Source organism: Calliphora vicina, chromosome 5 (genome assembly GCF_958450345.1).
Source record: "Calliphora vicina chromosome 5, idCalVici1.1, whole genome shotgun sequence".
NCBI lineage: Eukaryota > Metazoa > Arthropoda > Insecta > Diptera > Calliphoridae > Calliphora > Calliphora vicina.
Window position 1 is genome coordinate 13,842,943 of NC_088784.1, and position 12,589 is coordinate 13,855,531.

At 25.2% G+C, this 12,589-nt stretch overlaps 1 protein-coding gene across 2 annotated transcripts in view; it reads right to left on the bottom strand.

The window, feature by feature from the left end:
• Positions 1 to 12,589, bottom strand: part of igl (igloo) — a 209,315-nt gene that overhangs the window by 166,686 nt on the left and 30,040 nt on the right. Inside the window, exon 1 of one of the 2 annotated variants that reach the window (XM_065513755.1) lies at positions 10,606 to 11,050. The exons of the other annotated variant lie outside the window; for it this stretch is intronic. Coding sequence (XP_065369827.1) covers positions 10,606 to 11,023 — 418 coding nt within the window. The 5' untranslated portion in view covers positions 11,024 to 11,050. Of the gene's footprint in view, positions 1 to 10,605; positions 11,051 to 12,589 lie in introns of those variants that run through there. 2 annotated transcript variants of the gene reach the window in all.

The window sequence follows — 12,589 nt, forward strand, 5'->3', positions numbered from 1 at the left end:
TGGTTTATTTTTACGTTTTTTACAATTTATATTAATAATTTTATATATTTGCTGCATTTTTATCTATTTTGTACAAAAGTACTTTTTTGGTACTAATTTTTTTATTTACCCCAAAAAGCGTATTAATGTAATTTTAACAAGAAATTGATTCTTGAATCTTTGCAAGTCATGGCAAATTTTAAAAAAATAGTTTTATTTGAATTTTTTATCACAAATTTTTAACATTTTTACCAATTTTTTACACAAAAGTACTATTTTGGTACGAAAAAAATTTTTGGTCGAAAAAGCATTTTTGTTAAGTTTTGTTTATTTTTATGTTTTTGCAATTTATATTAATAATTTCAAATATTTACTGCATTTTTAGCTATTTTGTACAAAAGTACTTTTTTGGTACTAATTTTTTTTTTATCCAAAAAGCATGTAAACGTAATTTTTAGCAAGAAATCTATTGATTCTTGAATTGTTGAAAGTCATTGATAATTTAAAAAAAGTGTTTTCTTTGAATTTTTTGCACATTTTTAAAATTTTTTATACAAAAGTACTATTTTGCTATGAACAAATTTTTTGGTCCAAATAAGTTTTGTTTGGTGTTTAAAATATAAAGTAACTTTTTCAAAAAAATACTTCAATATAAGGTACCTTTTAACAAAAGTACTTTGATATAAATTACCTTTTAAAAAATATTCATATTTGCACTTTTTTTTAGCATTTTTAACCAGCCTATTTTATGTATGCTTCTTTAAAGTACTTTTTGAGTACTAATTTAATTTGGTCCAAAATCTATGTAAATTAAAATTTCTTGAATTTCTCAAAGTCACAGCCAGTTTAAGGCAAGTTTTTATAAAGATACTTTTTTGGTACCAACTTTAAATGTACTAAGGAGTGAGATCGAAAAATTCTTAACACACGTTTTTCATTACATTTTTTAACCCAAGTATTATTTGAATTTTTTTTTGATCAAGTTACCTTTGAAAAACATGTCAGTTATGTAGGGCGCTTGTCCAACTTATTTATTTTGTAGTTACGTTTCTATAATGGTAGAAATAGATTCGCATATTCACCTTATACATTTATTTAATTAGCAACATTATCTATGTTTATTCTCTGTCATAAGACTATAATTTTATAATATTTATATTTCTATTCAATTCATTAATTCTATTCATTTCATTATTTTCATTAATTTCATTATTTTCAATAATTTCATAAATTTTATTAATTTCATTCATTTCATTAAATTCTTTAATTTCATTCATTTCAATATTTTCATTCATTTCATTGAAAACGTTCATGTTTTATTTACGTTCTATTATTAAGTTTTATAATATTTTGATAAAGTTCTATTATAATTAATTCGAAAAAAGAAAAACGTAAAAATATGATTAGAAATATTTCGGTGTAAAGCTGGTGTTGAATGACATAAATATTATGACATCTTAATATGCAAAATACTAGTAATTAAAAATGAAACAGCATATAAAATCGCTGGGTGTTATATGGTAATGCAGTTCTCTAATGGTTGAACATTTTAGGAACATTAGCTTCTTTTATATGTATTGGTGCCAATGAATATATGACCAAGTTTTTTATTTGTAATGTGGGAAAAAAAAAATGGAGTGCTGGATTAGCGTAACTATTCCAAAAAAATTAAGGATATATAAGGCATATTCTCCTACAGCTCAGTCTATTTGCCAGAAACCACCGTATAAGAGTTCAAAATTTAAATTTTTGTTGACCAGAAACTTCACAAAAGCTCCTGAGAAAATAAAGTTTTCAAAGTTAATAATAATTATTTGAAAAAGTAAGTTTTTTTGTGCCACATTTTAAATTTCTTTATTTTATTAAAATATATAATTAAAAATAATGCAAAAGAAACATTTCATCCAAAAATTATAAAAGATAGTTTAATTAAATTAACCTAATTTAATTCTGTAACTTTTGTTTTTAAATAATATATTTTAATAAAGTAAGGTTATTTATGAGGCATGCAAAATCAGAGAACCTTTTTGTTCAAATTCTTTTTGGTGTGAATTTAAAATTTGTATTTTAAAATAGTCCTGCAAACGAGGCAAAAATCCATTTGGCAACTAGACCTGATTAAGGTTGTAAAGATATTTAATACCCGGAAGGCTATATAGACAGCGTAGGCTGTTATCCCTAAACATCTGTGAAATATCCACTATCAAAAATAATTCAGGTATATGATCAGACATTTTTACTGTGAAAGTCATTTATTCACATAATAATTTTTCTTTGAACATTATTATTGAAATCTATTCTACAGCTCACAAAAATCCATTTTTCTTGGTCTGGGGATACCCTGGCCACAATCCCCAAAGTCTCTTGGCTTAAATGTTCCGGCAGTGGTACCTTAGTCTTCATACATAACCTCATAATCAGCAAAATAAAGTGAAGTGATAAGTGTGATGCTAGAAAATAATAATACAAGAGCTAGAACCAGTTAAATAATTAAAATATATTGTGTCAACTTACCAATCAGTTTTAATTTTTACTTCGTATGAAGAATTTAAATGAAACCAACAGAAAAACAAATTCAGTAAATATAGTAAAAGTGATTTATAAGAAAACGTCTAAATGATACTAAAAGATCAAAAAGAAAAGTGAAATTTTGCAGAATTATATTTACTTATGATTATATATTCACTTCAATTTTGTTAATTAATAAGATTTAAATTTATATTTTGCTTAAAAATCGTAATTAAAATAACTAAATGTGCAAAAACTCGACAAATGTCATGTGAAAAGTAATGAACACAAAAATATGAAGAATTTAAATATAAAGTAAAGTAAGAAAAATTTAATTTCCAAGAGATAGAATCTAAATATTAAACAAAAAAAGAAAAAAACGTTATATTATAATATAATTAGAGATCATTAAGAATTTAAGAGAGATCTATAAAAAAAAAAGTGTTTAAAGTTCAGTGTAATAACAACGCGCAGCCCCTAAAGTAGGCACCGTTTTTATTTTTCTTCAAAAATTAAAATTTAAAATACTATTATTCTATTAGGAATATTTTAAAGAATTGTCTACATCAACTAACAACATAACCAACACATCAATAAGGAACCTGCGAAAGATCTTTCTCCGGCATCCTGGAAAAAACGTAAGTTTTTATTTTTTCTATATAAATATTTTTAACACACGTCCGTAAAATAAATAAAACAAATAAACAGAAATACATACATACCCTAAATCTATGTTAATGAATAATGTTAACAATAATCAATGTTAATAACATTGAGTGAAAATGTTAACATACTTGCCAATGTTAATAATAATTGTCAATGTTAAAAGTCACGTATGTTAAACAAAATTTAGTGTGTGTATGATATTTTGGTTATTTTATATTTTTCGTGAAAATAAATAAAAAAATCAAAGAGATTTTGAAAAATCATTAAAAACCATACCAAATTTGGTACATAAATCTTTATTTATTCCGTAAAAATTAACTAAAATGTATTTAATTATTTTAATGATTTGAAGAAATAAATAAACCAACGGTATCCTACAAATTTTGCTATATATTATTCACCGTATTAAAACCCCAATAGGAAAAAAACTGAATAAGACAATGCTTTTATGTTTTCTTAAATAATAGTTTTCTTTAAACCTTTTTTTTTTAAAAAAAATAGAATATTTTAATTTAGTTTTTTTTGCTACTTCGTATTTTTTATTTACTTAAGTTTTTTTTATTTTTATCATTTGCCCTAAGTTTTTTTGCTACAATGTTAAATTCTAAACTTAATTACAATTTTTCTGAAAATCATTGTTTTATATATTGTATAAGTTGAATTTTTGTTCTATTAGCTTTTATTTTTGTTGCATATGAATCTATTTAAATAAATGATTTGAAATTTATAATGAATCTTTAAGAATAATGTTTGCCTTTGAATTCTGATTGTCTGAAGAAATAGGTTGACGAGTATTTATGGGATCATGCCACAAATAGTTGCATTCCACGACATGATCACGGTTGGGTGGGGAATTAATGTGTCAACATCTATACACATTTAGGTCTATAAATCTATCTAAAAACTCTTTACCTCTAACCTACTTACTTTTTTTTTATTATGCTAGTATACTTTTGATCATTTGCATGCACAATTAAAATAATTGAATCTGTAGCTCATAATTTGAACAGTTTAGTACTTCTTAACCTACCCCATTAGCCGACGAGATGGAAGCCGGAAATCAAGTTGCATGCTACAATTAAACTAAATTAAAGACCTATGTTGATTATTAAAAATAACCAAACGTTGTTTGCTACAGTTATTATGTGTAATGTCAATTATATTAATTTTTTTGTTAATCTGATTAAAATGAGTGACCAGAAAAAAGTGCGTACTGAAATTATTAAATATTTTCAACAAAACCCAACTTGGTCTTACAAAAAGTTGGCCAAGCATACAAAGGTCTGCCGTCAAACTGTTTCCAATGTTATTAAACAGTACCGGGAGAACTTGTCAGTTGATAGAAAACCTGGTTCAGGTAGAAGGAATGGTCCACATGATGTTTCTAAAGCCAAAAAAATAGAACGCATTTTCAAAAGAGCTCCCAACACATCCGGTAGGAAAGCAGCCCGGTTAGCTCAGTGCTCGGACTATTTGGTACGAAAAGTTAAAGCTAATGCAGGTTTAAAAACATACAAGGCTCAAAAAGTTCCTTACAGGAACGCTACTAAAAATTTAGAGGCCAAAAACAGAGCACGGAAATTGAAGTCAAGTTTTATAAAAAAATATTCTTGCTGCATAATGGATGACGAAACGTATGTTCTGGCAGATTTTTCGCAACTTCCAGGTCAAAAATTTTATGTTGCTGATGCTCGAGGGAATGTTGAAGAAAAGTTTAGGACCCAAAAGCAGACAAAATTTCCCAGAAAGTTCTTGGTATGGCAAGCAATATGCAGTTGCGGCAAAAGAAGCCACTCATTTGTTACAACGGGCTCTATAAATACCGAAATTTACATCAAGGAATGTTTACAAAAAAGGCTGCTTCCATTCATAAGACTTCATAATGTGTCCACTTATTTTTGGCCTGACTTGGCATCCTGTCACTATGGCAAACAAGCCCTTGAGTGGTACAAGAACAATAATGTGGTATTTGTACCAAGAGAGGCAAATCCTCCAAACTGCCCGGAGCTAAGGCCAGTGGAGAGATATTGGGCTCTTGTTAAAAGAGAATTGAAGAGTACAAAAAAGGTGTCCAAAAGTGTGGTAGATTTTAAACGGAGATGGACTACATGTTCGAGCAAAGTGACAGAAAGCACTATAAAAACGTTAATGGAAGGGTTTCCGAAAAAGGTTCAAAATTTCATCACTAGTGATTAAAACTATAAAAATAATTTTTTTTGTAAATTGTAATAATAATTTCAATCAAATAAAAAAAAAATTAAAGCTGTAAGTTTAGTGGTTTCTTTTTTATAAACATATATGTATGTTAAGAATTTTTCGATCTCACTCCTTATGTACTCGTTTAAAAAAAGTACTTTAATAAATACCCTTGCCACTCATGGTGAAGGATATAAAAAGTACCAAGTTGCCTTTTTAATACCAATTATAAGAAATACTAACTAAATAACTTTGTTTTAACAAATTAAAACGTACTTTATAATATTAATATTTTGTTCACACCAAATTTCAGTTTATTTATTAAAAATGCTGAAATAACGTTTAAATAAAAAATAAAGTACCAAAAAATTTTATGAAACTAAAAATAAAAATCAAAGAAAATTATAAAAACTGTACCAAAATTGTACTTTTTCCAAAAAAAGGCTAAATATATGAAATGCTTTAAAATTATGTTTTTTTAAAGCTTTTCAGTTATAGAAAGGTACTTTTTGGAACTAAAGGTAGAAGGGTACTTTTTGGTAGAAAGTACTGTTTCCAAAAAGTACCTTTTCCAAAAATACTTTAATATAAAGTACTCTTTCCAAAAGGTACTTTTTTCAAAAATAATTTAATACAAAGTACTTATTTCAAAAAGTACTTTAATACAAAGTACTTTCTCCAAAAAATATATTAACACAAAGTACCTTTTCCAAGAAGTACTTCAATACAAAGTACTTTTTCCCAAAAAGTACTTTAATACAAACTACTTTTTACGAAAAGTACTTTTTTCAAAAAGTACTTTTTTCCAAATAATACTTCCTCCAAAAATTACTTCAATTGAAAGTACTTCCTCCAAAAATTACTTTAATACAAAGAACTTTTTTCAAAAAGTACTTTATACAAACGGTGCTTTAATAAAAAGTACTTTAATACTTTACTTTTTTCAAAAAGTTCTTTAACATAAGGTACATTTTCTAAAGTGTATCTTTTGTAAAAATTACTTTTATACATAGTACCTTTTAAAAAATATTTAAAGTACCTTTTCTAGAAAAGTACTTTAATATAAAGAACCTTTTAAAAAAGTACATTTTGTTTCCAAAAAGAACCAAAATACAATTGTCTTCATTTTTATAATTTCTATTTCAGTTTTCCAAATTACTTTAATTTCTTTAAAATTACTTTTTAAGTACTAAAATTAATTTGATAAATTGTTTTTGAATTGTCTATAAAGTACTTTTTCTAAAAAGTATCTTTCGTGAAAGGTACTTCAAAAAATACAAAAGTACTTTTTCCAAAAAGTACTTTAACATAAGGTACCTTTTCTAGAAAGTACTTTAATATAAAGTACCTTTTAAAAAAACTACTTTAATATAAAGTACTTTTTAAAAAAAGTACTTTAATATAAAGTACCTTTTAAAAAAAGTACTTTAATATAAAGTACCTTTTAAAAAAACTACTTTAATATAAAGTACTTTTTAACAAGTAAGAGTGCTATATTCGGCTATGCCGAATCTTATATACCCTTCACCTTTGTTGTGGATGCATTATTATTTTTTATAATTAGTATATATGTATGTACATTGCCCACTTTCAGCGTACAGCATCCTAAATTTATCAAGAACACAAAAAACAACAACAACGCCAAACGAAACAAAACACCAAAAGAAAAAACAAAATACGCAAGGCAATGAAACCAACACACATCCAAACACACGTTTAATTGTATAAAAAACAACAACAACGCCAAAAGAAACAAAATACGCAAAGCATGCACATTCAAACATACGATTTGTTGATTTTTTGTCAAAAAAACCAACACACAACCAAACAAAAGTTTAGTTGTATAAAAAACAACAACAACGCCAAAAGAAACAAAACACAAAAAAAAAAACAAAATACGCAAAGCATGCACATTCAAACATACGATTTGTTGTTTTTTTGTCAAAAAAACCAACACACAACCAAACTAAACTTTAGTTGTATAAAAAACAACAACAACGCCAAAAGAAACAAAACACAAAAAAAACAAAATACACAAAGCTTGCACATCCAAGCATACGTTTTGTTGTTTTTTTGTCAAAGCATGCAATACATTGTGTTTTTTGATGAAATTTTCAGAGGTTGTCTCGGATTTTTGCTCATATCTCCGTTATTTATGGACGGATTTTGCTGATTTTAAATAGCAAAATTCTCGAAAGTATGTCTGACAGAATTGTTGAAGATTTGGATCCCGGAGATATCTGGGGCCTTCAGAAAATTGATTTCAACAGACAGACAGACAGACAGACAGACGGACAGACAGACAGACAGACAGACAGACAGACAGACAGACAGACAGACAGACAGACGGACATGGCTTAATCGACTCCGCTATCTATAAGGATCCAGAATATATATACTTTATAGGGTCGGAAATGAAAAATGTAGAAATTACAAACGGAATGACAAACTTATATATACCCTTCTCACGAAGCTGAAGGGTATAAAAAAAGTACTTTAATATAAAGTACCTTTTAAAAAAAGTACTTTAATATAAAGTACCTTTTAAAAAAAGTACTTTAATATAAAGTACCTTTTAAAAAAAGTACTTTAATATAAAGTACCTTTTAAAAAAAAGTACTTTAATATAAAGTACCTTTTAAAAAAAGTACTTTAATATAAAGTACCTTTTAAAAAAAGTACTTTAATATAAAGTACCTTTTAAAAAAAGTACTTTGATATAAAGTACCTTTTAAAAAAAGTACTTTAATATAAAGTACCTTTTAAAAAAAGTACTTTAACATAAAGTACCTTTTAAAAAAGTACTTTAACATAAAGTACCTTTTAAAAAAAGTACTTTAACATAAAGTATCTTTTAAAAAAAGTACTTTAATATAAAGTACCTTTTAAGAAAAGTACTTTAATATAAAGTACCTTTTAAAAAAAGTACTTTAATATAAAGTACCTTTTAAAAAAAGTACTTTAATATAAAGTACCTTTTAAAAAAAGTACTTTAATATAAAGTACCTTTTAAAAAAAGTACTTTAATATAAAGTACCTTTTAAAAAAAGTACATTAATATAAAGTACCTTTTAAAAAAAATATTATAATATAAAGTACCTTTTACAAAAAGTACTATAATATAAAGAACCTTTTAAAAAAAGTACTTTAATATAAAGTACCTTTTAAAAAAAGTACTTTAATATAAAGTACCTTTTAAAAAACTACTTTAATATAAAGTACCTTTTTAAAAAGAGTAGTTTAATATAAAGTACATTAATACAAAGAACCTTTTCTAAAAAAAGTACCTTTTAAAAAAAGTACTTTAATATAAAGTACCTTTTAAAAAAAGTACTTTAATACAAAGTAACTTTTAAAAAAAGTACTTTAACATAAAGTACCTTTTAAAGAAAATACTTTAACATAAAGTACCTTTTAGAAAAATTACTTTAATATAAAGTACCTTTTAAAAAAAGTACTTTAATACAAAGTAACTTTTAAAAAAAGTACTTTAACATAAAGTACCTTTTAAAAAAAGTACTTTAATACAAAGTAACTTTTGAAAAAACTACTTTAATATAAAGTACCTTTTGAAAAAAGTACTTTAATATAAAGTACCTTTTAAAAAAGTACTTTAATATAAAGTACCCTTGAAAAAAAGTACTTTAATATAAAGTACCTTTTAAAAAAAGTACTTTAATATAAGGTACCTTTTAAAAAAACTACTTTACTACAAAGTACTTTTTAAAAAAAGGACTTTAATATAAAGTACCTTTTTAAAAAAGTACTTTAATATAAAGTACCTTTTTAAAAAAGTACTTTAATATAAAGTACCTTTTAAAAAAAGTACTTTAATACAAAGTAACTTTTAAAAAAAGTACTTTAACATAAAGTACCTTTTAAAAAAAGTACTTTAACATAAAGTACCTTTTAAAAAAAGTACTTTAATATAAAGTACATTTTAAAAAACTGCTTTAATATAAAGTACCTTTTAAAAAAACTACTTTAATATAAAGCACCTTTTAAAAAAACTACTTTAATATAAAGTACCTTTTAAAAAAAGTACTTCAATATAAAGTACATTTTAAAAAAAGTACTTTAATATAATGTACCTTTAAAAAAAATACATTAATATAAAGTACCTTTTAAAAAAAGTACTTTAATATAAAGTACCTTTTAAAAAAAGTACTTTAATATAAAGTACCTTTTAAAAAAAGTACTTTAATATAAAGTACCTTTTAAAAAAAGTACTTTAATATAAAGTACCTTTTAAAAAAGTACTTTAATATAAAGTACCTTTTAAAAAAAGTACTTTAATAAAAAGTACCTTTTAAAAAAAGTAACTTAATATAAAGTACCTTTTAAAAAAGTACTTTAATATAAGGTACGTTTTCTAAAAAGTACTTTAAATGAAAGTACTTTTTCCAAATATTACTTTTATTGAAAGTACATTTTGTATCCAAAAAGTTCCAAAATAAAATTTTACTTCTTAATTTACTTTACTTTAATATAAAGTACGTTTTCTAAAAAGTACTTTAAATGAAAGTTCTTTTTCCAAATAGTACTTTTATTGAAAGTACATTTTGTATCCAAAAAGTACCAAAATAAATATGTCTTAATTTTTTTTAATTTCTATTTCAATTATCTAAATTCTTTTAAGTTTTTAAGAAATTTCTTTAAAATTAAAAGGTCAATCCTTTTAATTTGATAAATTGTTTTTTGAAATGTCTTTTGTTGAGTTTTTATTGTGCCAAATCTATAAAATGTTAATCCCATTAAATGAATGACTTGTATGTCCCTGTTACTGTTTGGCTGGCTGGCTATGGCGTTCTTTTCAATTTAAAATAATAATATAGAAAATTAAAAAGCCCTAAAGTATGTTACAGTGTTTTCAGTTTTCAGTTATTTTTTTTCATTTTTTGCACTGTGCTCATTAAATAATACATCATCAAATAATCCCTTAAGGATAAGTATAAACGAAACTGTAGCAACTGACAAAAACACTTTGTGTGCGGTTAGAATTGGAAATTTCACAAAAAAAAAACTATAAAAATAATGTTTTTCAAAATAGAAAAAAAAGGAAACTCCCTAAAAAACACACCTTTTTTTAGACAAGACAAACACACTTTAAACGTTTCATTAAGGATTAACTTAAAAACTAGAATTTATTAAAAAAAAATATAAAATAAAGTAGAACAAAACTTAAATGTAAATGTTAAAGGATTTAACTTTGTTTATTGGCTTTCTTTTAACGGACTTGAACTATGACTCACTCACCTTCATCTTCACCATCATCCATATCTTTGAATTCCGTTAATTCGGCCTTATTGTATGATTGTATTTGATGTTTCAGCAATGAGCCATTCTCTTTGGCCGGCGATACCGTGGATTGTTTTGAATTGGCCGAGGATTTCGAGGATTGATTGTGGCTGGCATCACCGCTAGCGCCACCACCACCGCCACCACCATTCGAGATGATGGAATTTGTTTTCGAATGATTCGTATGGTTGGCTGAGTTGTTTGAGGTGGTCTGTGTGGTTTGTTGTTCGCCGGAAACCGCACCCTTTTGTTGTTGGGCATCTTCATTATTTGTGTTCTGTTCACAAGTGTTATTATCATCATTTTGGGCCGAGCCATTAACGCCGGTGGTGGAACCTTCTTTGGTTTTTAATTCCTGACTAGTATTACAACCCATATTTCAAATATTACTTGGAAAGAAACCTTTTTTATACAATTTTGTATATTTCTTTTGAATTTCTTTAATTTTTTTTTTGTTAATTTCTTTATTTGATTTTTTTTTGTATTTATTTTAATTCTTCTTGTTTATCTTTTACAAATTATCTATAATTTACCTAGGCAACGTTTTACTTTATTTATTTTTCTATGAAATTGTTTAATCAATTCTTGTTTAGCTTTCTTTTTTTTGTATTTTTAATGTCACCTTTAAACAAAACTCCACTGTTATAATTATTTTACTTTTTTATTAATCCTTTAGTTATCTTGTTTTTATTATAAAAAAAACAGGTTTTAGTTTGAAATTAGAAACCGTTTTATTTAAAGGACAGACAAAGTGTTGGTAGTAGTAGTGGTAATACAACCAGTTAAAGAAAATCTTTTTTTTTTGTATTTTTTTGTTTGTATTAATAAAAAGCGTCTATACTCTACTTGTTAACGGCTAAAAATAAACTAAATGTTTGCAAAGAAAATTTCCCACAGGATAACCTTTAAGCACACATACACTCTCACTCACACTTACTCAAATAAACAGTTATGCTCTCTCAATACTCGTATACACACACACACACCAATATAAATACCAAACACCGCTACTTTGAAACAAGAGAATTTATAACGGTTTTTAAAGAGATTCCTTTACAATGTGTTTTATTTACTCTCCTCTTGTGTAAGTAACTCTCTCTAGCTAAGAGTAGCCAAGACTTGGTTAACACAGTAATTTTGATGATTAAAGCTAAATAAATGGAAAAGTTTACGGCAGCTGTAAAGAATATTTAAATACACTACAATGTAATAATTTTCCACGATATTGTTTTAAATTTTAAGGCGTATTTTTAAATTCATTTTGTCATCAAATTTTCGAAAATTTCCCTGGGTAAAAAAAATTTCCCTCAATGGGAAATTTTTATTTTATAACATTACGATTTTTACTGAAATAAAAATTTTCAAAAATTTCCCTTGGTAAAGAAAATTTCCTTTGAAGGGAAATTTTTACTTTATAACATTACGACATAAATTTTAATGAATTTTTTTATTTTCCCTAAATAATTGTTATTTCAATAAAAAAAATTAAAATTTCCCTCAGTAAAAAAAAAATTCCCTCGAAGGGACATTTTTATGACCTAAATTTTAATGTAAATTTTTATTTTCATTATTTATATTTTATTAACCTATAATTTTCCAAAATTTCCCCGGAATAAAAAAATTTCCTTTGAAGGGAATTTTTTATTTTACACAAAATCAACCTAGATTTCATATTTTATTTTTGCTTGCAGTAAATATTTTGTATTTCCTAAATAATTGTTATTAAAATAAAAATTTCTAAAAATTCCCTCATTAAAAAAAATTTCCCTCGAAGGGAAATTCTTATGTTACATAATATTGAACAAAATTTTAATGTATAATTTTATTTTCAGTAAATATATTTTATTAACATACAATTTTTTAAAATTTCCCTGGAATGAAAAAATTTCCTTTGAAGGGAAATTTTTATTTTTCAGGAAATCAACCTGCTTGCAGTAAATAT